At 51.7% G+C, this 27,645-nt stretch overlaps 1 protein-coding gene across 3 annotated transcripts; it reads left to right on the forward strand.

Moving 5' to 3' along the window:
• Window positions 1-27,645, forward strand: CRYBG2 (crystallin beta-gamma domain containing 2). 3 transcript variants are annotated; one of them, XM_015240154.3, is made up of 22 exons: window positions 1-354; window positions 2,367-2,436; window positions 3,997-4,736; window positions 10,772-13,247; window positions 13,672-13,719; window positions 13,819-13,931; window positions 14,098-14,227; window positions 16,123-16,262; window positions 17,077-17,203; window positions 17,444-17,479; window positions 17,847-17,983; window positions 18,143-18,269; window positions 18,548-18,687; window positions 18,785-18,911; window positions 19,158-19,190; window positions 19,314-19,426; window positions 22,394-22,523; window positions 23,787-23,926; window positions 24,304-24,427; window positions 26,050-26,208; window positions 27,203-27,362; window positions 27,467-27,645. In XM_015240154.3, the coding sequence occupies exons 1-22, from the start codon at window positions 239-241 to the stop codon at window positions 27,553-27,555; spliced, it is 5,475 nt and encodes a 1,824-aa protein (XP_015095640.3). In that variant the 5' UTR covers window positions 1-238; the 3' UTR covers window positions 27,556-27,645. The 3 variants fall into 3 exon arrangements, with proteins under 3 accessions (XP_015095640.3, XP_072831161.1, XP_031539727.2); XM_072975060.1 differs by having other exon boundaries at window positions 10,772-10,871; XM_031683867.2 differs by lacking the exons at window positions 26,050-26,208; window positions 27,203-27,362; window positions 27,467-27,645 and adding an exon at window positions 25,271-26,043.

A 27,645-nucleotide genomic window follows, 5' to 3' on the forward strand; every position in this document is an offset into this window, starting at 1 on the left:
GGCTCAGGAAAGTGGCTCGGTTGAGGATGACCCCTGCAGAGCGCACCCTCTGCCCTGGGGCATGGGTAGCATCTGGATCGGTACCCCCAGCCCTCGGCTCCCTGCGGGCGGGGCACTATTTGCTCAGGGAGGCGGGCTGGAGGAGGCGCTTCTCTGCAAATGAGCGGGATCCGGGTGGACCCGGGGCCTGGAGCAGTCAGGTGACCCGACACCCCGAGCCCGGGACCTTGCCCTTGCCATGGCCGAGGGGCGCGGGGGCCTGGGGGCCCGTTTGGCCCGCCACCTGGCCAGGCTAGGGGCCCGGAGGAAGCGCAAGGGGAAGCGGACCCCGGAGGAGGCCAGATCCCAGGATAGGTGAGGAGTTTGGAGGAGGAGGGCCGCGTGGGGTGCCCCTGGGCAGAAGGGTGTTCATGTGTGTCTTGAATGTAGTGGATGTTCAAATGAGCGTGTATGAGTGGGAGCATAAAAATATACCTATTGGTGTACCATGATTTTGGATATGTGGACTTTATAAAGTCCCTGTGCTTTTTTAAAACATTAAAACAAATTTTGTAATTTCCTAAGACTGGCAGGCGGCCTGCAGACAATGATTTCCTCTCTGGAGACTGTTGAAAGGCAAATATAGCTCCTCCCGCCTCTGTGGACTTTGATTCTCACATCACAGGCTAGTTTAACTCTGGTCTTCATGTCCCTTTGTCACAAGTGTGACAGGTTCCTAAGTTGGCTTAGACTGCCCTGCATTTACCCTTAGATGCCAGGAAGAAGTTTCCCCTGTTACCCCAGATTGTAATACCAATAAACTTTTATTTGCCACTTGCCTGGTGCCTTACCTGTATTATCTCAGTTTATCCTCACAGCAGCTGTACGAATCAGGTATTTTGTGTGATTCAGATACGTAAATGGAGGTTCAGAGAGGTGACGTCACTTCCCCAGTCACACAGCTGGGAAGTGGTGGAGCTGGGACACAGGTTTATGCAACCTGACTCCAGGGCTCACATCCTGAAGCACTGGGCTGCTCTGTTGCCTGGAGAGATTTCAGGACTGCAAGCCAGGGGCCCAGAGCTCTGTCCTAACCCTAGGTGCCCCTGACCACATGACCTTGAACAAGTTAATTCATCTCTCCTAGCCGGTTCACTGGTAGCTGACGTCTGAGAAGGAGGAAAAAATCTTTGTGAATGGCCAAGCTGAATGGCTGCAATGGGGTAGCAAATAGGACCCCAGTGGCTCACAGTCCCTATATCTGTAAAGAATGTGGGGTGTGCTCTCAGGCACAAATGTTTGTATGTCTATGCAGTTACTGGGCAATTTGTTCTGATCTTATCATGACATAGCTGTCTTCAGCCTGCCCTGGGAGGGTTGGGGGCGTGGTGGGGCCAGGGTGAGGGGAGGGGTTTGTACTGTTGTCTCACACCAAACAGAGAAGGGAGGGGAAGGCCTAACTACCCTATGCCTGGGTGCCAGTGGTGCCCACACCCTGCCAGTGCCCTGCCTGGAAGACACACCCCCTCCCTTTACCCTGCCTGGCAGGAACCTGCCCTATAGGCCAGAAGGCAGTGCTCCTCCCTTTCCCCACTTGAGAGGAGGCAGGGTGGGGGTGCAGGTGAGTCAGTAGTGCAGGTGAGTCAGTAACGAGGAGGGCAGGGAAGAGACTGCGCATGCTCCTGGGCTAACATGATGGTACATTCCATGTGGTGTGTACACTTGGACTTGGTTCTCACTGGCCATGAGAATGGAACTCTGGCACTGAGGTACAGGACTTCTATCTCTGCTGATTGTCTGGGATGGGGGCAGAGTGCACAGAGCGGGCAGCCAAGGCACTTCTCCATCTTGTCCCCGTTAGTGTGGTGATGACCAAATAGTCTTTGTAGTGGAGCCATCCTAGTGTCTTAACTCCAAGGCTTACTAGCTGTGTGACTCCAGGCAATTCACTTACTTTATATCTTTCTGGGCCTTGGTTACCTTATCTGAAAAATGGGGACACTAATACCCACCTTTTAGGATTATCGTGAGGCTTAAAGGAGATTATGTAGGCATAACATGTAGTCCTAAGCCTGGCATAGGGAGAAGAGCCTCAGCAAATGGTGAGCTTTTGAATTATTAGGGCACTGTCCTTTTTCTGTATTCTGGCCCTGATACAGGCCTCGTCTCCATTTTGGTCCCAAGTCCATCCCTGTCTCTCTGTCTCTGGGGGTGCAGGGGGAGAGAGCAGAGAGGAGGCTGCTGCACAGACTTCCTCCTCCCAACAAGGTTTTAGGAGCTCATCCTGCCCATGAGCCCTGAAAAAAGAGAGGGGGCATCACCAGGTCCAGTCTGGGGGTGGGAGAGGAGAAAGCTACTTCATTCCCTTCCCTGTGCTTCCTTCCTAGGCCCTGGGGTGGCCAGAGCTGCCCTGACCTGGCCCAGGGCCAGGGCAGCACCAGCAATGTCAGCCTCAAGGTAGGAGAGAATCCAAGTGTGGGGGAGGGGAGCAGAAGCTCTGGGAAGGGCTGGGCTGGCCTTGAGAACCCTGACTTACAAGCTAGGCAACTGGAGTGCTCTTCTCCTTTCTCTGCCAGGGATTCATTGTGTTACCCTGGGCAGATCACTTCCCACCTCTGAAACTCAGTTTCCCCATCTGCAAAATGGAGACAACAGAGCCTCTTAGGTGCTTTTGTGAGAAATAAGGTAACTGATGTAGAACACTCAGCATGGGGCCTAGATGCTTAGGAAACAGCTGCTTAATGTTGGAGCCCCTCAGGGAGACATGTAAGGCAGTGCCTCTTCTCAGGACCCCCTTTGCCACACTCCCACCTTTAGCTTGACCTTCTCTTTGGCCCCTTTTCCCCACTTCCTAGCATGGCCCCCAAGGGTGACGCTAGACCAGTGGCTTTAACCTTCTAGCTACAGTTTCTCCATCTGCAGTGGGGACCTGAGCCATGGATGGTACAGAGACAGGATGCCCCCCCCCACCCCGGAGGAGCAGAGGGCTTCTTCTGGAGGTGGCTCAAGCAGCCATGTGTCTCTCTATGGTCCTGAATACCATCAATAATTACTAGTGTTTAATTGAGTACTCATTATGTGCTGGGTACTCTGCATGGATTATCTCATAGCATCTTCACAGCACTCCCAGGAAGCAGGTACTGTTATTATCACACCTACTTTACAAATGGGGTGCAAGAGGTATTGCAGCTAGGAAGTAACAGAGCCCAGGTTGACTTGCTCTCGGCCCCCACACTAATCACCCAACCCTCCTGTTTCTTGAGATGTTCAGCCCTTGGGGAATGAGAGGCTGCATCTATTTCATAGATGAATAAATTGGTGCATTTGGGATCAAGGGCCCCTGCTAGGAGGAATCTGACCCCAGACTTGGCTCCTCTGTTGCCAAGAACAAAAACCTTGGTTTTGAGGGGCAGTGTCCATATGAGTCTGGGGGCCTGAGCCCTCTCCCCTCACTGCCACATCTAGACTGTGCCTCCGGAGAAGACAGTAGACAAAGGTCAGTGTCCCAGGAACATGTCTGTGTCCAGGTACCTCCTCCCAGGTGTGTTTGGGAATCTCAGTCTGGGAGGGCACTGGGGAGGTGGCTGCAGGCTCTCTGGAAGCCTGGGGTGGGCAGAGGCCATGGGCACTTGTGGCAGGCATACCTATACAGCCCCTAATCCCCAGGGCAGCTGGTGCCAAAGGGCCAGAGGCCAGTGGACTCCTGGGAAATTAGCAGTTGGCCTGAGAGTCAGGAGCCCTCACTGTGTGACTTTAGTCATGTCAGTGTCCTCTGGGCCTCACTATCCTCATATGTAGAATGCGAAGGGGTGAGTTAAATGCTGAAGGGCCTTTCCAGAGATCTGCTTCCTTGCCCAGCTCTTGTGGCCCTGGAAGCCTCTCCTTATGGCAACTCTGCTTGTTGTCAGAGCTCGGCTCAGCTCCTCCTGTGTCAAGGTGGGCATCCAGGAGTGTTGAGGGTACCCAGAGGGCAGGGGGAGATGCTGTCACCAGGTCCCTGCTTCTGCTTTCCCTCAGGCTCAAGTCCAGAGCCTCTCAGAATGGGACATTCAGGCAGGGAGCTGTGGTTCCTGGCTTTGGAAGCGACGACACAGCTCAGGGGGGCCTGCTGAACCTCTGGGACGCCTACAGAGGCCAGCTGTGGGCAGCGCCTCTGACCTGGCCAGGTATGCCTCCATGGGGCCAGAGAGCCTCGCCCTGGCGGTGACTTCAGCGGAGCCTGCTGCAGCCAAGTGCCCCTCATGCTTGGTGCCAGCTCCTGGACATTTGGAACAGAGATCTCCAGCCTGTGCCTGCCTGCAACCCCTGTACACAGCCCTGAAGTTTCCTCTGAGGCCTGAGCCACTCAGCAACCTGGGAGACATGCTGCCCCGCCCAGCATCCTCCCCCAGGGCAGAGGGGGCAAAGGGCGAGACTGCCAGTCCGGGGCCAGCCCTGTCAGAGCCAGCCCAGTCCTTACATGAGCGTCCCTGTGCCAGGAGGACCCGCTACCACATCACTGTCACCATGCGGGGGCGGGGGCAAGCACCTGGGGAGGAGAGTGAGGAGCCCAAACCGGCCCAACCAGCTCCCCACCCCTGCGGCCCTGAGGAATCCAGGGGCTGGCAGGAGCCTCCGCAGGGGCTCCGCCCCATCACAAGGTGCCTGACTGACCCGCCCCAGGAGCCCCGGCTCAGAGCCCCACATCTACATCAGAGGAGCGCGGCCCAGCGGCAGGAGCTCCAGGCTGGCTGGCCGCCTGGGTCCCCTCACAGACGGTGAGTAGACTTCAGCCTCCATGTAGGGTAACGTGGGGAGGGGAAACTGGCCTGGCTGCCCTCTCTGGGGTCTCTATCTTGTCTCTGAGCTTCTGCAACTAACAGCCCATTCATTCAGCTCCCTGAGCTTGAGCTGACTGCCATCCCCTCCCCTTCCCAACTCTGCCCTCCTTCCCCTCCCCTCATCCACAGGCTACCTCCTGGGACCCACTGCTGCTCTCCTCCTCTGTCCACCTGAGGAGGGGATATCCTGTCATGGAAGGAATGAGAGAGGGGTCACCTTATCCTTAGCAACACCTACCACTGCCTGGGCCTCTTCAGGAGACCACATTCCCAGCCTGAGAAAAGACACTCAGTCAGAGTGCTAGATGTCCTGGGGCAAGTTGCTTAACCTCTCCGGACCTTGAGTTGTCAAGTAGATTTGGTAGCGTGAGATGAGGAAGGAGGAGGTGCTTACAGGAAAACACTTTGAACTCCAGAGAGTTGGGCTGTGGAAACAGCAGGGATGCTTATTAATAACGCCTCAGCTGCAGTAATAATCACCCCACCTGGCTTTGTGTTGGCGGCCACGGTGCTAAGGTTCTCAAGCCTCAGCTTTTGTTTGTGTTGAGATGACTCTCCCAAATCTGCCTGGTGGGCTCCGAGGTGGAAGAATGGGTCCCCTAAAACTCACTGAAGAGGAGGCAAACATGGAACCTCTCTAGAACCACCAGGAGGGGTATTGGGCCTCCAACGGGGCTCTGAGGATTTCCTTCTGATGATGGTGGTGACTGTCATTTATGGTTTGTTTTCTAAGCATAATTCTACTTAATCCTCACTATCCCACCCCAATTACAACTGGGAAACTAAGGCTCAGACAGGTTTCAGCACTTGCTCAAAGTCAACTAGAAACTGAAGGGGCCAGAATTTGAAGCTGAGTGCTTGTGTTCTAATTCCTTCTCTACGATGCCTCTCATGGATGCCCGTGGGCCCAGTGCAGACAGTGGAGGGATGAGTGTGGTTGCTGTGCAGACTCAAGGGCTTTCTGCGACCTGTGAGTGGAGGCGGATTTGGCAGCACTGTGCTAGCAGAGGCAGCAGCAGGGATGCCCAGGCCTCTGGGCAGGAGTCAGGGTAATGATCTTGCAAGGAAGAGAGAGACGTGGGACCCAGGCTGGCTCAGACACGCTGCAGGGTGTGTGTGTGCTCCAGCTTGGGGAGGACCGCAGAGAGAGGGAGGGTGGGTGGAGGAGGCAGGCCCTGGAGAGGGTCAAGGAAGGAGCAGTAGGTTTAGCTGGGGGACTCGGCTGCCACTCCCAGGCTATTTTGGGTACAGGTGGATAATGACAGACGCAAGGAGGCTAGCGCTCACTTAGAGAGGGAAGAAGCGAACCTTCAGGGATGACGTCCTTCTAGGTCTCCTTTCTGGGGGTGGGTTCTCTGGGCCAGGATTGGCAAATACGAGGCAGGACATAGTTGGGGCTGCAAGTGGGAATATGTAAGCTGTGTATGCATCTATGTGTGTACACCTGTCCAAGTGAAGGTAAATTTCAAGGGGAGGTAGGCTGGGGGCTGTGAATTGACCATGTGTTTATCATGAATGTGTGCATGTGTCATTGTCTCTATGTGTTTCTGTGTGTGTGATATGTGTGTCTACTGTGTCTATCTCTGATTGTGTGTTTGTGTGTCTGATTGTGTAGGTCTGGTAAGTGTCTGTATATGTTTTTGTGCCTTTGTGACTCTGTGTGCCTGTGCCGTGTGTCTGTGTGTGCCTGTGTGTGACGCAGCATGTGCTGTGGGCCTGTGGACTGGTTTGGCCTAGTTTGGGGGTGACTCACAGGTAAGCAGAGAGAATCCAGGACTTGTTGGGTTAGACAAGGCTCTTTCCCACACTCCCCCCCCATCCCCTCCTCAGCCTCTCCCTTTCCCACACACCTGGTTTGGAGGTCACAGGTTATCCTGCCGACAAATCCACCTCTGGTCCAGGGCCCTGGAGAAGAGACGGCTCTGGGAATAGGCATTTCTGCTGGCCTAGGAGAGCCATCCTGGGTCACTGGGGTGTGTCTTCAGAGGAAGAACAAAACAGAGGAGCTATAGGCAGGCATATTCCTGCATAGTTTGAAGAACATTCTAGCAGTCATGACTCTCCAGGGATGGGTCAGCTGTCAAATTGTGACCTCCCTGTCCCTAGAGGTATGCTAGCAGCAGAGAATGACCACATGTTTGTGAAATGACTACCAGGGGTGTTGTCCAGGGGCTGGGTTGAGAGAGGCATTGAATTCTGATTGTTGAGAGGTGACTGATAATATCTGATCTGATCACCGAAGGCTTCCTTTGAAGCTGCTCTCCTGTTGCTTTGCCATAATCTATGGGGTCTTCCAAATATGGTTCCTGTTTTTATGCCTAATTCTTTGACCCCTGGACTGCTCGGATACCAACTTCAAGAGAAAATTGGCTTTAAATGAATCTTACCAGGGCCTAGGGCATCACTTAACACAGTTAGCACTGAATGAATGAATGAATGAGCAAACAAGTGAATGAATGAATAAATGACTTAGAACCCAGGCTTTGCCCCTTACTATCAGTACCATCAGGGACAGGGAATTTTAGTGAACGGTAGTTGTTAATGTTTGTCAGAAATAAAGTTGACACGTGGGGGAATCCGCCAGGGCGAAGCTCCATGAGGGACCAGTCCTAGCAAGGAGGACAGGGGCTCTGTTGGAAGAAAGGGGGCTCCCTAGTGAGGACAGGGAAGAGGGTTGGGCCTCAGTAAAGGGCTACAATCCAGGGCCTCAAATGTCTTATTGTGTCACTGTCAGGAATTTTGGCCTGAGGAAAGGACTGGGCATCCATCTCAGCCCCTCACCTCCCCCATACACAAGGCTTTTCTGGGGCCACTCAGATCCTGTCCCAGGCCAGGCCACATGCTCTCATAGCCACCAGTGGTCCCGGAATCAGGTCAGGCTTCCCTGGGCCTCAGCCCCATTCATCTCTGCCCTTATAAAACCTGAGTCACTACTGAGGCCACAAGACAGGGTCAAAGTTCTGGGTTCCACCAGCTTCTCAGGAGGACAGGAAATAGAAGGGGAGGGAAGTTGGGGGCATGGGTCCATTTCTGGCCTTAACTTCCCTTATAATGGTCTGAGGGCTGCATCAAGGAGAGGTGGAACAGATCTGAAGACAGGTTGACCCCTCAGGCCCTTGAGAACTGAAAATAGGATTGCCCTGCTCAGTATAGCCTGCAAGTCGGAGTTGGGGCTGCATGGCCCCTCCAGGACTGCTGTGGCCTCCTTTAGAAGTAAATCTTCAAACCATAGAGTCTCAGTTCACCAGATGCATTAGGGAATTTGATTTGGTGGTTAAGCCCTTAGGGTTGAGTTCTACTCTTGCCTCTGCTACTGTGTGACTCTAAGCAAATTTCATAACCTCTCTGAGACTTTTTTCCCCCTCATATGCAAAATGGCAATGTTTGTTTATAATTTACTAATAACTTATTCTCTTTTTTTAACTTGAAGTATAGTTGATTTACAATATTGTGTTAGTTTTAGGTATACAGCAAAGTGATTTAGTTACATATATATATATATTTTTCAGATTATTTTCCATTATAGATTATTACAAGATTTTGAATATAGTTCCCTTGCTGTATAGTTAACCCTTGTTTATTTTTTTCTCTCTCTATATTTTTATTGAAGTATAGTCAGTTTACAATGTTGTATCCATTTCTGGTGTACAGCACAATGCTTCAGTCATACATGAACATACATATATTTGCTTTCATATTCTTTTTCGCCATAGGTTACTACAAGATATTGAATATGGTTCCCTGCGCTATGCATTATGAATTTGTTATTTATCTATTTTATATATATTAGTATCTGTAAATCTTGAACTCCCAATTTATCCCTTCCCATCCCCTTCCCCTCTGATAACCATAAGTTCATTTTCTATGCCTGTGAGTCTGTTTCTGTTTTGTAAATAATTTCGTTTGTCTTTTGTTTGTTTGTTTTAGATTTCACATATAAGTGGTATCACATGGTATTTTTCTTTCTTTTTCTGGCTTACTTCACTTAGAATGATGATCTCCAGGTCCATCCATGTTGCTGCAAATGGCATTATTTTATTCTTTTTTATGGCTGAGTTCTATTTTATATATAGTAGTTTGTATCATTAATTCCATACCCCCAGTTTATCCATCCTCTCCCCTTTTCCCTTTGATAACCATAAGTTTGTTTTCTATGTCTGTGAGTCTGTTTCTATTTTGTAAATGAGTTCATTTGTATTATTTTTTAGATTCCACATGTAAGTGATATCATAATATTTGTCTTTCTCTGTCTGACTTACTTCATTAAGTATAATATTCCCTAGATCCATCCATATTGCTGCAGATGTCAATATTTCCATTCTTTTTTATGGCTGAGTAATATTCCTCTCTCTCTCTCTCTCTCTCTCTCTCTCTCTCTCTCTCTCTCTCTCTCTCTCTTTTTCTCCCTCTCTCCATGTATATATCTTCTTAAGCCAATTTTCTGTTGATGGACACTTGGATTGTTTCCATGTCTTGGCTATTGTAAATAGTGCTGCTGTGAACATTAGGGTGCATGTATCTTTTTGAATTAGAGTTTTCATCTTTTCCTGGTATAAACCCAGGAGTGGGATTGCTGGATCATATGGTAGCTCTATTTTTAGTTTTTTAAGGAAACTCCATACTGTTTTCCATAGTGAATAATTTATGAGGCATCAAATGCATGGGATTCTCTTGAAGATTCAATAGGACAATGAACAAAAAGCAGTTAGCAAGATGTCTGGCACAGAGTTAGCCCTCAGTAAATGGCTGGTGTTGTTGATGTTACTATTATTAAAACAGAGAGATTCATGGGAGAGTTTCTAGGGAACTTAAAGTTCCTCTTAGGCAGTTGTTATTAGTATCCCCTATTTGGTAAAGGAAGTAATGGAGACCTAGAGAGATCAAGGAAGGGTCAGAAAAGAAGTAAGTCCCAGGCCCCACCCCTCAAGGAGTAGAGGTGAGATGTACTTTGCCCAAGAGGATCACAGGAATAGCTGGGTGTGCTCGGAGACTTGGCCTCAGGGGCAGAGGGGAGGATGCCTGAATATGGATTCAGATATGAATTCAAACCCTGACTTCGCAACTTAGCAGCTGCATCATCCTGGACCAGTCATCCCTCTTCTCTGACCCTCAGCTTCTTCATCTGTACAATGGGGGAAATAATCTTAGAGGAGAAAACTGAGGGAAAATACATTCAAGTCCAAAATGCTGCACCCTGTGGTGCTTCATTCAGACCCACAGATGTGCACTGAGGCTCCAACACAAGTTATCACCACATGCTCATGCTAGGACCCACATGTGCACACCTCATGTTTGGTCACAATTCTCCGAGGTGACAGTGGGAAGCTTATGAGCCAGTGTTTTAATTTATAAAGTGAGTTTTCATTCTTTCTCTCTTACTGGGTCCTGACAATAACCCTGTGAAGCAAATACTCTTGTTATTCCAGTTCTGGGGGCCCTGAAGCTTGACGGGGAGAAGTGGCTGCCCAAGGTCATCCTGCTAGTGAGTGACAGGGCTGGGGGAACCCAGCTTTTCTTGAGCCCAAAGCTATCTTTCCTTCCCGTCCCTTGTAATGGTCAGAAGCAGGGTCAGAGCAATGCTTGCCTAGTTCTTAGCTTTCCAGTTCTCTAATTTTTGGCTCCTGGAGGACTAACCCCGGGGTTCCTTAGGCAGAGTCACAGCCCATCCACAGACTAGTGGGCCAGACACATATACCTTTCTGCTGTCTCCCTCCTTTCTCCTTCCAGGCTTAGGCTTCAACTTCATCCCTTAAAGGACCCTGGCATAGGAGACCACCTGAAAATGGGGAGAGGGGTGGGAGGGCTGAGAGGATCATGCCCATTTTACAGATGAGGAAACGAAGACCCAAAAGGTCAATGACTTGCGGGAGGTTACCCAGCCTGACTTTGTCAGGGGTAGTTGGTCTGTACTGCAGAGAGCCACCCTCACCACCTCCTGACCCTGTCTCTCTTCTTCCTGGCACCACCTACAGCGAGCTGGACCACAGTGGGCCAAGGACACCTCAGGACAGGTTGCCGGGGCCCAACATGGAGGAGGCAAGTGGGCCCCTGGCTCAGGACAAGGCCCGAGTGGTGAGTGCCACACTGACATGGCGGCAGCGGCCCCCTGCCCAGGAAGAGATCAAACACCGTTTTCACAAGGTGTCCCTGGTATCAGGGGCCCAGTTGGAAGCCCCCCAGGAGGAGATGTTTGAGTATAGCCACCGTCGAGAGGAAGTCAATGGCTTTGCTGTACAGGAAGAAGAGACTATGAGTCACCAGGGCCCCAGGGATGGGGCTGGCTCCAGGAGCTTCCAGAGCCATGGGCCCATCTTTTCCAAGAAGTATACACTACCTATCAAGGAGAAAAGGCCAGTGGGAAGGCCCAAGGGGGCTGTGGACCAGGGTGATGGCAGCCCTCAGGACGCCAGGACTGAGCCGCCAAGCCCGGGAGGTGTAGCCAGGACTGAGTTTTTGGTGCCGGTACATGGGCCCCGTGAGCCAAGCCCCCACCCAGGTGTGAGTCTCAACAGTGGGAGCCCCTGGAGCCTCGAGGAACGGCGGGTGACGCGCACTGTGCGGACCACCATGGTGGTGGGAGGGCACGTGGACCGACGGGTGACCAGCTCTGTGACCAATGCTGTGGGGCCAACGTTCTCAGGCGAGGCCCTGCCAAGGGGCCGCAATGCTGTCCGCACGATACGGGCAATGGTGGTGAGCCCCCGCGCTGAGGGCTCACCCAGCCGCAGTCAGGCCCTGGAGCTGCTAACCAGCCTTGTGCCTGCTGAGCGTAGCCCACTTGCCAGCCGGCTTCCCAGACCCACAGCTGTTGTGCCAAGGAGCCCAGATCTGGGCAACTCAGAGGGTGCAGCCCTGGGGCAGCTGCCTGAGACAGGGGCAGCAGAGCCAAAGGACAGATCTTCCCAGGCCCCTGCAGGCATCCCAGAGGGTGCTCACCCACCTCAGAACCAGGATGTCCTTGCAGCCCACCCAGACCAAGACCAGGACAGAGCCCAGAATGCCAGGGTCCCTGAGGTCCCGAGGGTGCAGAGTGCCTCCAGACCCACCCAGCTCCCTCTCCAGACCTCTCAGGACCACGCACCAGTACCCTCTTCTCCTGGACTCCAGACCCCAAATCCCTCCCTGGGCCTAGTTCACCTGCCAGATAAGCCTGAGGTACCTGTTCATGCTAGGGCCCAGCTTAGTCTTGAGCCCAGGGTACCCCAGGCCCTGCCCTCTGTAAAAAGGGAGGGGCTTCCAGATCCCCCTGCTGCCACCATCCTGCCCATGGTGAAGACTGAGGTGGTTACAGTCCCTGGACAATCTCTTGCTCCATCCTCTGTAAGAAGGAAGGCTGTCACCAGCCAAGGAGGTCTTTCTGCTCCATCCTCCCCAAGGAATAAGGTTGTTCAGGACTCTGAAAATGTCCCTATCTTCTCCCTTTCCCCCCAGAAAGAGGTAGTACAGGATCCGAGTGCTCTTGCTGCCTCATCCTCCAAACCAACCAAGGTTGTCCAGGGCCCAGAAGGCAGCCCTAGCACCCAAAAAGAGGTTGTCCAGGGTTCTGAAGGCAGCCCTGCCCCTCCCCTCACCAAGGAAGAGGTTGTCCAGGGCCCCGGTGCTTCTGCTGCCCCATCTTCTGCCCAGAAAGTGGTTGCCCAGGACCCTGCTGTTCTCCCTGTTGCCTTCTCAGTGGGCAAGGTGTCTCCCAGCCCAGGAGGCCCCCTGGCCCCAGCGCCGATGAGAGCAGAGGCCAGCCCAGAGTCCCAGCTTGTCCCTGACTCCACCAAGGGCAAGGCGCTCCTGGAGCCATCAAGGGAGGAGGAGGAAGTGGCCCTAACGGCAGACCTGGAGATTTTCCTGGATACCCTACGGAGCATGGAGCCCCCTGAAATCCTCCGCACTCATCGGCTGCCTCGAGCCCCCCGCTCCTCCTACCTGGCCATGTATGCCACGCTGCCGGCCATTGAGGAGGACCAGCCTGGGCCATGGGTGCTGGGACCCAGCCCCCAGGAGGTGCCCACACTGGAAGAAAAAGAGGACGAGAAGGGAGAGGAGGAGGAAGAACTGGAGAACCCCTACCTGAGTGACGATGAAAAGCTCCAGCGCAGGCAGGAGAAAGCCGGGCCCAGCCCTTCCCACCCTGCCCGGCCCCCCCAAGTCTCTTGCTCTCCTCTGGAGATGATGAAGAGGCACGTGGCAGGTGCCAAGGGCTCCCTCCCAGAACTGGGGCCAGAGTGGCAAGCAGGCAGCAGGCCCACTTCCCGTCTTGGAGGCAGCCTTCTCTTTGGGGGTCTGCTGCCTGCCCCCAAGGAGACCCCCACCTTGGAACCATTGGGTGCAAAACTATCTACTCTGCCACCTCATGGGGCACCAGGGGTCAGGAAGGTGGCAGGACAGCTGCCCCTGCTCTACAGCGAAAGGCCACCTCCAGAGAAGTCCGTGCGTGCCCAGCCCCCGGAGGGGTGGGTGAGTGAGGCCTTGGGTGGGTAAGGGAGGGGGCCTGGTCTCACCTGCACCAGGGTTTGGATGGTATAAGGATCTTGGCACTGGGAAGCAGTCTCCAGGGGCCAGAGGCTTGGGTCTGAGGTCTAGTTCAGTGTGATCACGTTTATCTGGGCCACAGTCTTCTTATCCGAAGAGCAGGAGATTCGGATTCCAAAGAGCTTGGTGGTCTGGTATCTTGGAAGCTGGGGAAGGGGAGTGATAGACACCCAGCTCCTGGGATAGGGTGATGAAGCCCCTGGGGGTTGGGAACAAGTGTAGCATCCCCTGTGGGCCACCTCTTTGGGGGTGGAGGCCAATAGGGAGGATGTGGGATCCCTGGAATGGCCAGTTGTGGGAGGCAGTAAAGAGGCAACCCCATAAGACTTATCACCGTCCTTCATTCCAGAGCCCAGCATTGAAGACCCAGGGCAAGCTGAACACCAGGCCTGGAAAGGTAGGGGGTAGAGGGCAAGTGGGTGGGGCAGCAGGAGGCAGGGGCCTGGGGCTAGGGCCTGGGGCTAGGGCCTGAGGACCCCTTCCATGCCTTCTCCAGATGATCCTCTTCTCAGAGCCTGGCTGCCAAGGCAGCAGCAGGGATGTTTGGGAAGACACTGCTGATGCTTCTGGTTGGGCCTGTGTGGCCTCTATACGGGTGGTCCGAGGCTGGTGAGTGTGAAGTGCCCTGCGGGGTTCTTGCGTGTGAACCTGGGGAATGTGAGGGCAGTGAGAAGTGCCCAGGCCAACCTGGCAGAAACCTCCTCAGCTACCCAGAGACCCTGCCTTGGGGTACATCCTCTCCCCACCCAGTGACTCTGGGTCTCTGTGCCCACAGCTGGGTGCTGTATGAAGAGCCGGAGTTCCGGGGCCAGAAGCTGGTCCTCCCTGAAGGAGATGTGGAACTCGGAGCCCCCGGGCCAGCATGGAGTACCCAAGGCATTGGCTCCCTGAGAAGGGTAGTCAGAGTGAGTAGTTGTGGGTAGGGACCAGATGTGCCCCGTCTACCCTCAGCCCTGGGCCCTGAGGAGGGAGATGGCCTCAGGTACCTAGAGTTGAAATTTCTGGGAAAGATCATACGGGGTCGGAGCCTGAAGGGGGTTTACTGTGGACTCACCTATAGATTCCTGACCTTGAAGCCAACTGGAGAAGAAAGGGGTTCTGGGGGTGCTCAGATTGGCTTGGGGAGGCAGGGGCCAGACAAAGGCCAAGCCTCAGTTTGAGAAAGCAGCCTGGGGGAGTTTGAGCTAGTGCTGGAGAAGGATTCAGTTAGAGCAACAGAAGTGTGTGGGGAGTGGCTGTGGGAGCTCACCCCCGACCCAGGGCCCAGGCTTTCAGGCCCACAGCCAGACCCCAGGTGCCACGGATGTGTGTTGATTCATTTGCTCACAGATGCTCATTAATGTCTGCTGTGTGGCAGGCACTGTGCCAGGCAAAGAGCAGGTGGGGGAGACCTGCTCTTTGCCCCACAGGATTCACGGTCAATACAGTATGAGGGCTGGATTTGAAGCAGGAATGCCATATAACCAGATTAGAGATTTATAAACATCCCTCTGGTTGCCAGGAGGAGAAAAGATGAGGTGGGGATCCTGGAGGCAGGAAGACCAGAAAGGGCTGTGATTTCCAGCCGAGGGGCACCCCTGAACTCTGAGGGAGGGGTACATGGTTTGAAAAGACATTGTCCATACTATAATTTCATATCTGTAAAGTGGGGGAAAATAACATTGTTTTCATAACACAAATTTACAAACTACTAAAATTAAGCTTGAAAAAGCCACTTTGGCCACTAGAGAGACCCAGAAGAGAAAGCATAAGTCTAAAAGCAGGGCCTAGCGGATGTTTTTGGTTTTTTGTTTTGTTTTGTTTTTTCTGTTTTTAATGGAGTTCAGAGCTGTTGCAATCCTCCCGGTAAGACAGGACGAGTCTTAACTAGGGCAGTGGCCCAGCCATGCAAAGGAGAGGACAAGAGTTTTCAAAGCCTCCCCAGAAACACACAAATGTTTGTGGACAATTTACTGTGAACTTCTCACAATAAATTCATCTTCATGTGGGAGGTAATGAGGTACAAGAGAAAAACAAGGACTTTTCTGAAGTCAGATGGACCTGGGTTCATTTGATTCATTCAGCCTAGTGTGTTCCAGGCATGTGGGAGGTGCTGGGTTGCAACAGTGAACAAAAACTACACTGCTCTGTTCTTCGCCCTGCTACTTACAGGCTGTGTGCCCTCAGGCAGGCTGCTTAACTTCACTGAGCCTCACTTTCCTAGCCTGTGAATGGCGTAATAACTCCCATTGGGAGGACCAAATGAAAAGGGGTAGGACAGGCCCTTAGCACATGACTTGCACTTAGTAGATGCTTCATAATCATTTGATGAAGGAGTTTGTAAATGAAAATGATCCTGGGGAGGAAGAAACACCCAGAATGCAGAGAGGAACTGCTGGTTCCTGGGATGAGTTGCAGGTGGAAGCCAGTCTGGACAGGGGCAGGAACTATAAACAAAGGAAGGGTCAAAGCTAGACCTCAGGAAGTGGTTGTCCATCATGCCCGTCCAGCCAGCAGCCTGAAAATCAGGCTCCCAGAGCCAAGGCAAAGAGCAAGGCACTTGGCAGGCTCCTGCTGGGAACTTTGGTCTCAGGTCCCCAAGGGCCAGCACCAGACCAGCAAGGTTTTAGTCTCAGGCTTGTCTGGCCAACCTTGCAGAGAACACCCCAGTCAGCTTTCTGGCTTCTGAGGAGATGGCCACAGAGCTTTCCCAGAAGCCCCCAGGAGCCCCAGCTAGGCAGACTTAGGGAGGCAGATGTGGTCGGGGGTAGCTGCTGCAGGGTGTTGTTTTACACTTCATTTTTCCACCCTTCTTCTGCAGGACTACATTACCCCAGAAATCAGTCTGTACTCTGAGGAGGGCCTCAAGGGGCAGCAAGTGAAGCTTACTGAGGCCTTGGAAGACCCCCAGCGCCTGGAGAGGCCCCTGCAGGTGGCATCCGCCACTGTCTCTGCAGGACTGTGAGTCTGCGCTGTTCTGGAAACCCTTCACTAAACATTTACTGTGCTGGGTGCTAGGGACACACAGGTGACAGGGCATAGTTCCTGCCCTCAAAATGTACTAAGTCTACTGGTGGGGCCAGGCAAGCAAGCAGACAGTAGCAATCCAGATTTCCAGGATGGAGGAGTATGGGGCTTCAGGAGCAAAGAACAGCACCAAAGCAGCCTGAGATCAGAGAAGCCTTCCTGGAGGAGGAGACCCCTCAGCTGGGATGAGTTAGCCCCAGGAGAATCTAAGCTCCATGAGGGCTGGGACTTTGTACATTTTGTTCACTACTGTATCCCAGATGCCTGAAGCAGGGCCTTGGCATGGGGTAGATCCCCCTAAATATTTGTTAGTTGAATGAATGAGGAAAAGAGTATACTAGCAGAGGGAACAGCACCTGTAAAGGCCCAGAGACGAGAGATCTAAGCTTTGAAAGTTCAGTATGACCAGAGAAAGCAGCAAGTGGGGAGATGAGAGGCCCAGGAGGAAGGCAGGGGGACAGAGCAAAAAGGCCTCTTTGTGCAGCTGGTCTAATTGTGAGGCTAATGGGGAACTACCCAGGTATGGGTGCTAGAACTCTCCAGCTGCTGTGTGAAATTAGAGTGTGCCAGGTCAAAGGAAGGGAGATGAGTGGCTGCTGCAGGAGATTATGGGGGCCTGAAATGTCCCCCAGGGTCCCCTTGAGGGGGACCTCTCCTTCAAAACCTCCTCCCTTCTAAACCTTCCACCCCATCCATAATCTGTGTTCCTGGGAGTCTGGGGTGCAGCTGCCTCTCTGCCTCTCCCCAGGTGGCTTCTATACCCCAAACCCTTCTTTGAAAACACTCCCTGCATCCTGGAGCCTGGAGAGTACCCCACCTCAGAGGCATGGGGTGCATCAGACCCCAGTGTGGGCTCCCTGAAGCCCATGAGATTGGTAAGCAGCAGCTGGTCCCAAGTAGCCTTATCCTGTAGTCTGGGGAAAGAGGCAGGGCCTGGGAGCTCCTACTGGGAATGGGATTGGAGAAGAGGGAGGATTAGTCCAAGGGGATGGGGGAGAGGGAGGACATGGGTTGGCTATTTTTAGGAGTCTCTGGAACAAGTAACCCCTAGGTCACCAGCCCCATCTGCCTTCCCCCACCTCTGGGCTGGTGTCTCAGCTCCATATCCTCTGCAGGGCTGCCCGAGTGTGGAGAAGCCAGGGGAGCCCAAGGTAAGAGTCTGGGCTTTAGTGTCAAAGAGGGCCTTTGGGTGGCTGGGTGGGGAGTGTGTGCGTGTGTGGTTATCATGGTCTGGACTAGAAGATGGGAGAGGAAGGTGCTGCAGACCAGAGGCTTGGTCACGGTCAGGGAGACCATGGAAACGGATGGGCTCACTAGGAACTGACTTTTGATATGTAAGGATCAGGTCAGAGGCTGGGGAAGAGACAGGACTTGGGTAAGGGCATGGGGCTCAGTGAGGAAGTGGGAGGGCTTAGCTCTGGGCTGGTGCTAGGTAGAGTTATTCTGGGTTGGCTGGATATGTCTGGGTCCAGATCCCACCAACCTTAAACCACCCCTCTCCCCCACCTCGCCCCCCAGGCTGTGGTGTATGAGGCCCCAGACTTTCAAGGCCAGAGTTGGGAAGTGAGCCGAGACATCTATAACCTTCAGCAGCCAGAGGACAGCCAGAGCCCCCACTTGGCCTCAGTGGGGTCCCTGCGAGTTCTTGGGGGCTGGTGAGACTCAGGACCCTTCCTTCTACCCCATTCTCCCCACTGGCCTCTATCCTCGGGGGTGGGAAGTGACCTGGGCTGCCTCGGGGTGGGGGCAGCTATCTCACACATCTATGGGCTTCCTGCGACTGAGTCTGTTCGTCTGCTTCCCCCTTCCCCCAGCTGGGTGGGTTACGAGAAGGAAGGTTTCCGGGGCCACCAGTATCTGCTGGAGGAGGGGGAATACGCTGATTGGTCACACTGGGGAGGCTATAACGAGGCGCTGACCTCCCTGCGGGTCATCCGGACGGTAAGCAAGAGAATTGGGATATCTCGTCTCTGGCCACAGCCATACTTCCCCCGGTACAATTTGTTGAGGGAAGAATTTGTGCCCCCTCTCCGTGTTCTCCAGAGCACCTGAAGTGTTCCCTGAGGTCTAGCCTCTCTCCTTCCTGCTCCCCTTCCCCAGGCCACATTGATCACCTCACCCGAAACAAAGTCCCCTGGTGGGATGCGTCCTTGGGGCCTGGGCACTCCCAGGGGTTTCCGTCGGTGGGCAGGAGAAACCTGACTGTCCCTGGGGTCCAGGACTTCGGGGACCCGGCCTTGGTGCTGTTTGAGGCCATGGACTTCGAGGGGCACGGCGTGGAGGTGAGCGAGGCATTGCGGGACGTGGAGCTGGCGGGACATGGACCCCGCACGCAGGCCATCCATGTGCTCAGTGGCGTGTGAGTGACGGGGGCTCCCGGAGTGGGACAGGCCAGGGGCGGTCCCAGCAGAGGTGCCGGCTCCGCCTAGCTGACCCGCTCCCCGCTCTTCCTGCAGGTGGGTGGCCTATCAGGAGGTGGGCTTCTCGGGGGAGCAGTACGTGCTGGAGAAGGGGGTGTACCGTAACTGCGACGACTGGGGCGCGGGCAACAGCGCCCTCGCCTCTCTGCAGCCGGTCCTGCAGGTGCGTGCCCGCCGCGGGGGCGGAGCCTCTTGGGGCGGGGGCGGAGCTTGGGATGCGCCCTCCGCGTAAGGACCTGGAAGGACCAGGCTCGGAGCTCTGGGGGCGGGTTCTCTGGGAAGGGACACCGCTAATGCAGACCCGGTCAGTTCGGCAGCTGGGAAAGAGTCGGAAATATTGAAATCAGAGGAACTGAGGCTAGGGGCTGGTACCCTCCTTAAGCCTCGAAACTTTGGTCCTTCCCTTCAGGTCGGAGAGCACAATCTGCACTTCGTCTCAAAGGTAAAGGAGCTGTTGGGGTCCTTTGTTTCTTCTTCCCTCATTTCAACTGTCTCTCCTTCTTCCCCATTCTATCTCACTCCGTCGCTCTCCTTCACTCTCATCTCTTCCCGTCTCTGCCGCCAGATTCAGCTTTTTTCTGGCCCCGACTTCCTGGGCGACCATATCTCCTTCGAGGATGACCAGACATCTCTGCCCTCCTCTTTCCAGCCCCAGTCTTGCCGTGTCCTCGGCGGCAGGTAAGGACCTGAGGGAGAGGAGATGAGGTGCACCTGCCCTGAAGCGCTTAACTCAGATTGGAAGTCGGGTCTATAGGAAGGTCTTTCTTTCAAATGATTTCTTTCATTTAGTTTCCTTGAGATTAGCTATTCTGTCTCAAATCATTCAATCTTAAAGCAAAATAAAATTTTAATGGAAAACGTAAAACTTGTAGACAGTATAGTATAAAGAACCTCAATCTTGTTCCATCTATTCCTTTTCCCTTTTTTATTTTTAAAGTGGGCTATTTTAAGTCCCCGACCCAAAATAAAATTTCACAGGTAAATACTTAAATGTGCGTCTCTAATAAGAAAGGACCCCACCCCCCACATATCCACAAGTTATTACCACATCAAATCAAATTATCAGTAATTTACTATTACCTAATACCCAGTCCATGTTCACATTCCTCCCATTGTCTCAAAAAATGCCTTTATGAAATTGGTTTGTTTTTCTCAGGATCCAGACAAGGTCCACGCATTGCATTGGATCTGTTTGATCTCTAAGGTATAACAGTCCCCCCCACTTCATTTTGTTTTACGACATTTATTCGTTTGAAGAAGCTCAATAATTTGCCCTGTAAGTTTCCCATTTTCTGTATTTGACTGATTGCTTCCTGGCGTTGTTTCTAACTTGTTCCTCTGTGTCCCATATTTCCTGTAAATTGGTATTTAGCTCTAAAGGCTTGATGAGATTCAGGGTGTTTTGTTGGCAGGAAGACTGCATAGGCGGTGCGTGTACTTCTCACTGCATCACATCAGGAGCTGCATGTCTGGTTGTTCCATTTTAATGATATTAAGATCTATACATTATAAGATTCCTCATTTACCTTTCACCTAATGATTTTTAGCATCCATTGATGATAATTGCCTAGATATATTATTTCTTTAGAGGTTACAAAATTATGATTTCCTAATTTTTGTTATTCCTTCTACATGTATTAGCTGGAATACTTCTATAAAGAACTTTCCCTTTTCAACTATTTGTTTACCTAAAATGCTTCATACAAAAAAGGCAGTTTGACCTTTTCCCAAGAATCAGTGTTTGCCCCTTTCTCGTCAATTTTCAGAATAATTTCTGAATTAATGCCCTAGCAACCTCCAAAGCTGACCAATGAGGATTTTTTAAAGTATTGTTATAACTCATGGGTTTTTAAGTATTTGAAGTGCTCCATTCCATGGGAGTCAGTGCTCTTTTGTGTACTCAAATTGTTTTATCTTTGGCAAATGGGAGCCCCTCCAAGTTGCCTCCTGGGTACTTTTGATATGACCCCAATAGCTTTTTAAAAACTTCCTTGTTTTTCTGGTACAATAAGATGCTTCAGGATCATTTAGTACATCTTTTTTGCCTCAAATCTGGAATCAGCCATTTCCAAAAGAACCCTGGTTGCTTTTGATGGGTAATGCTGTTTAGAGGCTGAAATCTGCATGCTAGGTGTTTCAAAATTATAATGCTATTATTACTACTAACAGTAAAAACTAGTGAATGCTGTTTGAGCTTTCTGTTGTTCTTTTTGTCCCCAGAACATTCACCTACATCCCATTAGGTATGTACAGTTCAAAATATTGGGTTTTTAAGACATTTGAAATAATCCTTTTTTCTGTGTGGTTATGCCACCAACCTGATACATAGTAAGGTTCATTTGTTTATTTCAGTTTTTAGGAATACTTCTTACTTATATTTATTTCTGTTTTTTAATTGCATAAAATGTTTACAGGGTTTCTTTCTTTGTCAACTTGGGCTACCATAACAAAATACCATACATTGGGTGGCTTAAACAACAGGAATTTATCTTCCCACAGATCTGTTGGTTGGGAAGTCCAAGATCAAGGTGTCAGTTGATTCAGTTCCCTGATGAGGGCTCTCTTCCTGGTTGGCAGATGGCTGTCTTCTTGGTGTGTTCTCACATGGCTGAGAGAGAGCTCCTATCTCTTCTTACAAAGACACTAATCCCATCATGGGGACTCTACCCTTATGACCTCATCTAAACCTAATTACCTTGGAAAGGCCATCACATTGGAGGTTAGGGCTTCAGCATATGAATTTCAGGGAGACACAACATTCAGTCCATAACAGTTCCAAAGTCAAGACTTAAAAAAATAAGTTTTCATCTCTGTTCCTGCTACCTTTCCCCCTCCCTCCCTTATAGGTAATTTTTTTTTTAGTGTTTAGTTTATTCATCCATTGTTTCTTTTTGAAGAATATAAGCACATATACACTCATACAAATTTACATATAACTATAGAAACCAAATATATTTTGTTTTCTTCCTCCATTTTCTTACACAAAAAGAAGCATACAACAACCTGGTGAATATACTTAAAGAGTACTGAATTGTATACTTTAAAGGAGTCAGTTTTATGGTATGCAAATTATATCTCAATTTTTTTAAAAGGAAGCATACTGTAAACATTGTATGCACCTTGGTTTTTTTGTTTTTTTGTTTGTTTGTTTGTTTTTACTTAACAGTTTGGAGACCTCTTTATAGCCCTTTAAGAGCTCTTCCTCATTCTTTTTGACTGCTGTGCTATATTCCAGACTGTTAGTCTCTTCAACCAATCCCCTATTGCTGGACATTTGGCTGCTCTCAGTCTGACACTGTAAACAGTGCTGTAATAAATGGCCTTGTATATGTGTCATTTCATGTTTTTTAAAGGTGTCCTTGGGATAGATACTGAGAAATGGGATTGCTGAGTAATTGTGCATGGAGTTTTGCTTGATGTTGCCAAATTTCCCCCTGTAGGGCAGTATGATTTTATTCAGTCCTTTCTTAAGTCTGACCTTAGTCTCTGCTGCTGCAGTGCCTGTTCATCCTTGGCCTCCCCTGGACAGGGGGAACCCTCCATCAAGTCTGCATCCACTCTGCTATATCTCAGGGGCACCCAGGCAGGCTGAGGACAGCGTGGGCTCAAACACCCACTCATATCCTCCACTCTTCCCTTCCCCAGCTGGATCCTGTTTGATGAGAAGAACTTTGAGGGTGAACAGCACATTCTCTCCGAGGGCGAGTTCCCCACTCTCACAGCCATGGGCTGCCTGGCCTCCACAGTCCTGGGCTCTCTCCGGAGGGTGCCCCTGGTGAGTAACCCCGTCCAGTTCCAGGCACCCCCTGAGGCAGTGGTCTTTTTCAGAACCATCCCAGGTCCCCTTGACCCCAGGGCTTCAAAGCTAGTTGAACCTACTAGAGATCTATTAAGCCCTGGCTGATATAGGTCCTGGGGATCCTGAAATAAATCAGAGACAGCTTTGCCTTCAAGGAACCCATGGTCACATGGACAGAAAGGTGACAGTGCAGAGTGGTGTGTCCTGACACCCAGGTGGGACGGGGTCAGGAAGGGCTAGCACTCAGGGGTGGGCTGGGGGCAGGGGCGAACCCCTGAAGTGGTGGTTCTGGGCAGGGAGGAATGAAACAGAAAGATGGCCCTGCTGCGTGGTCGGTGGGGAGGGGAACAGGTGGAGAGGGGAAGGCGGTGGGGCTGCTGCTACAGTCATCTGTAACAAATGATGATGTCCTAGACCAGGAAGACTGGGAGAGAAGTGACATGGGCTGAATTAAGGAGCTGGAGTCTGTGGGACTTGGTGACTGACGGGGTGGCCAGTGGGGGCAGCCAGTGGGGGGGGGGGCAGCACATTTACTGTACTTTGCTCCAGGCAGTGTTTAAAAGGCTTCCCATGGACTCAGGCATTTCATCCTCACCACAGCCCTATGAGCTATGTTACTTATTATGGTCTCCCTTTTTCCAAAGTGAAAACCAAGGCACAGAGAGGTCATGCGACTTGCTCCAGGTCACACAGCTGGCAATAGACACAGCCAGGTTCTCCCAAGGCAGCCCAGCTCCAGAGTCCAAGCTCTTTACAACTACACGCTGGGCTCTGAAGACAGACCTGGTTCTGAAGCGCAGCTTTAGGGGCCTGAGCAAGTGGGTTACCGTCTCCTGCCTCCGTTTCCCTCTACGTGGGGATAATAACAGCACCTACTGTAGAGGGTTGTTGAGAAGTTCCAGTGAGATCAGGTAGAGCACTTAGCACAGAACCTAACATGTAGTAAGCCCTGAGTAAACAAGAACAGCTCTAATGATCAGTATAATTCTTAGCACTTTCTTAGAAGTGCCATTTACTGTGGGGAAGAGGTTTGAGGGGCAGTGGACTCCGTCTGGCACATGCTGCATCTGAGAATCCTGGAGAGCACCCAGTGGGCAGTGTCCAGGAGGCAGGGGCCCTGTTGGGTGGAGCTCAGGAGGAAAAAGGGCCTGAAATACTGGGAGTCAGGGGTCTGGAACTGCGGGGCTGAGTCTGGGGCTCTCATGGCCTTCTCCCTTGTCCGTGCCCCTGGGCCCACAGCACTTTTCAGAGCCGTCCATTTTCCTGTACGGACTGGAGTGCTTCGAGGGGAAGGAGATTGAGCTCAGCAGGGAGGTGCGGAGCCTGCAAGCCGAGGGCTTCAACAACCACGTGCTGTCTGTGCGGATCAAGGGGGGCGTGTAAGTGTGTCCTGCGGGCGCGGGGGCTGCCAGTGAGTGAGGGGGTTTTCCAGGTCTTCCCTCCCACTTCTACTCTACTCCCCTCCAAGCCAGGTGGGAGGGGGGAGAAGTGCAGGCTGAGAAACGTCACTGGCACTCAGGGCTTGGACCCCAGCCTGGGGGCCTTTCCAGGACCCTACTCTGCCCTGCAAACCTCAGGTCTACTTCGCAGCCCCTCCCTCCACCCTTCCCAGGACAGAAAGATAAACCCTAGGCAGAGGAGTCCCAGCATGAGAGAAGAGGAGGTGGAGAACGTTCTGATGGTTGTGCCTCCTCCTCTACCTGTTTGTCTGTCTGTCTGTCTGTCTTCCTGTGTCTCTGGCTCTTGCTGGGCCCAGCTGGGTGCTGTGTGAGCACAGCGATTTCCGGGGCCGCCAGTGGCTGGTGGGCAGCTGTGAGATCACCAACTGGCTGACGTACAGTGGGACCCAGAGGGTGGGCTCCCTCTACCCCATCAAGCAGGTGGGTAGCGTGTTGAGTGCATCTGGGCTGGCCTGTCTGGCTGTGTGTCTGGCTGTGTGTTTCCCAAACTGAGCATTTGTGTACTTTTGTGACAATTTTTTGTCACACCATCATTCCTCTTGAACTATTATCTCCTTAAAATTTTCCTCTTAATCAACTCACTTTTTTTTTTTACTTTATCCTTAGCCCAAGGAATAATATCCATAAAATCATGGGGTTTGATGTGTATGTATGATTTTTCCTTAATAGACATTGTGATAAATACATTACCATTCAAATTTTTTAATTTTAATTTTATTTATTTTTTAATGGAACTACTGAGGATTGAACCCAGGACCTCATGCATGCTGAGTATGCACTCTACCACTGAGTTATTCCCTCCACTCATTACCGTTCAATTTTAACAATAAGTTTATCCACTGAAAATTATCTCATGTACCACCAACCAGTAGTAAGCACATCTCACTTTGGGAAATACTGTGTCTATACCTGTGTTTCCGTGTATCTATGAGTGCATGTCTGGACGTGTGTCTCATTTGTGTGCACGTGCATTTATGTGGAGGCGTGGCCGTGTGTGTGTGTGCGCGTGCGTGTGCGTCCCTTCGGAGGGCATTTTTGTGTCTATGTATCCATGTGTCCTCTGGAGGTGACCTCTGGGGGTATGTGTGTCACCCCCTGTACATCTGTGAGAGTGTGTTTGTGACTGCATGTGCCTGTACTTGTGACACTGTTGAGAGTGTGTGTCTTTGTGTGAGGATATTTGTGTGGTCCCTATTTCAGTCTCCTACAACATCATTGCTAGAAAAAATCTTGGGGATTATCTCCAACCCTCGCATTTCACAGATGGGGAAATAAAGGCTCAGAGAAGTGGACAAGGATTTGCTCTGCAATCTTGGGCAAGTACTTTACCTCCGTGGCCCTCGGTTTCCTCATCTTTAAAATGGGGATAATATGTATGACAGAGTTGTTTTGAGGACTGAAGATCATAATGTATGTAAAGCCCTTAGACCAGTGCTTGGGGGTTTAGCACTCAACAAACATCAGCTGTGATTATTATTATTGCTATTATTACTGTCACCACCATCCAAGACCCCCAGGTGGTTCGTGGCAGAGCCAGGTCTGATACCTGACAGCCCAATGCCCGCCCTTCCGTGGTGCCTTAGCAGCGTGGGTGGTGCATATGTTTCTCTCTATAAGTGTGTGTGTGCACATCTGTATTCTTGCGCATCTGTATTCCTGCATGCATCCAAACTTGTAGCAAACAGAAGTGCCTGGCATGGAGTCAGCTAGGGGAACAGAGAGTTTGAGTTTGCACGGCTGCGTGTATCCATGTGTCTGTGTCTGTTGTGAACTCCTGTACAACCATGTGGGCCTTGGGTGTATCTGCCAGTGTGTGGGTGTCTCTATAGACGTGGAACTGTGTGGGTGTGCACTACGTATGTGCCCTCGTATATGTGTGAGAAAGAAGGGGTGACTTAGAAGCCGGGTCGAGGAAAGTTTGGGGCAGGAGGAAGGGCTTGGGAGCTTGGGATACTGGCGGGCCCTGAGTTGAGAGTGTTGGGGACCTGAGTGGGAACATCCCTATCCAGAGACCCCTGACTCTCAGCTCCCCCTGTCACCAGCGCCGGGCTTATTTCCGCCTCTGGAATGAAGCACTGGGGGGATTCTTGGCAGTGCCAGACCACGTGGAAGACATGAAGGCAGGCCGTGTGGTGGTCTCTGAGCCCCGGGCCGGAGGCAGCTGCATCTGGTACCACGAGGACGGGCTGCTGAAGAACCAGGTACTGGCTTAGGGGCTGGGACAGGGACACCAGGGCCCCAGACACTCACAAGGCCACTTTGCAGAGTCCCAGTCCAGTCGGGAACAGGACTCTGCCTTGGACCAGAGAGACAGATACAGATACGCCAGGACCCTGGGAAGATGCAGAATGCAGGCTGTGTACCCCCTGGGCAATTCGGGCTCTTCTCTGGTCTCTGTCTCCTCTCTGCAAAGCAAGAGTGTTGAAACAAATGCTTCTAAGGGACGCCCAGCTCTGATATCCTGTGACAGACGTGAATCCTCTCAATCATGATAGATTCACTCCACAAACTCTTCCTGAGCACCTGCTCTGTGTCAGGCCCTGTTCTAGGTGCTGGGAATATAGCAGTGAAAAAACAACTCTTGCCCTCCTAAAGCTTGCAACCTAGTGGGGAGAGAAAGAAACAGTTTAAATGAGTAAAATATGTTAGTACCTTAGATGATGAAAAGTGTAATAGAGGAAAAAATAAAGAAAGGAAAATAGGGAGTATCAGTAGCTCTGACAAGGGGAGCCCTTCCTGAGGTGGCATTTGGAGGCACCTGTGCAAATGTCTTCACGTGAATGCCTCATGTAATCCCTAGAGGGCACTATGGGGCAGGTTCTATTATACTTCCCATTTTCTAGGTAAGGAAACCAGAGCACAGAGAAGTAACTGGCTGAAAGCCACACAGCCAGTAAGTGTGTAGAGGCTTGTCTGCTGCTAAAGCCTGTACTTCAAGAATCAGTCACGGAGGGCTTCCTGGAGGAGCTAATATTTTTCCAGCTCTTTTATGGTTTCTCACATTGAACCCTCACAACAACCAGTACTTGAAGATTCCTATCCCTGAGAAAACCAAAGCCCAGAAGAATTAAGAGATTTGCTCAGAGTCATAGTCCATAAGAGCCAGGAGCCAAAGCTGGGTGTGTCAAGGGTGTCTTGGGTTTGGTTGAGTCCTGGTGGGGAGGGACTGTGCCTGACAACTTCCTGGGGCCTCAGGTGGCCCCCACCATGAGCCTGCAGGTGATTGGGCCCCCCAGCACAGGCTCCAAGGTGGTGCTATGGGCTGAGAGTCGCCTGCCCCGCCAGACATGGAGCATCGATGAATCAGGCCACATCTGCAGCCAAATGTTCGAAGGCCGGATCCTAGATGTGAAAGGTAAGTTGGGCATATGTATGGGAGAAGGCACTTTGACAGGGCCAAGGGCAGTGGAGTCTCCAGCTCTCTCTAACCATCTCCCCATCTCTTACCCCCTCCCCCAGGTGGCCAAGGCTACGATCGGGACCACGCAGTGCTGTGGGAGCTGGCCAAGGACAGGGCGTCCCAAATCTGGGCTGTCCGTGTGCTTTGAATATCCCCTACCCCCTCAGCCCTGGAGGCTTTCCCTGGGATGAAATGTTTTTACAGAGTTTTTTGTTGTAATATAAACTGTTTTCTAATA

The sequence above is a fragment of the Vicugna pacos genome, chromosome 13 (genome assembly GCF_048564905.1).
Source record: "Vicugna pacos chromosome 13, VicPac4, whole genome shotgun sequence".
NCBI lineage: Eukaryota > Metazoa > Chordata > Mammalia > Artiodactyla > Camelidae > Vicugna > Vicugna pacos.

Coding starts and splice junctions, on each gene's coding strand:
- CRYBG2 (XM_015240154.3), top strand. CDS start 239: ATGGCCGAGGGGCGCGGGGGCCTGGGGGCCCGTTTGGCCCGCCACCTG. Junction 13,248..13,671: donor CCCAGCCCCCGGAGGGGTGG/GTGAGTGAGGCC, acceptor CCTTCATTCCAG/AGCCCAGCATTGAAGACCCA. Junction 18,688..18,784: donor ATCCATGTGCTCAGTGGCGT/GTGAGTGACGGG, acceptor CTCTTCCTGCAG/GTGGGTGGCCTATCAGGAGG.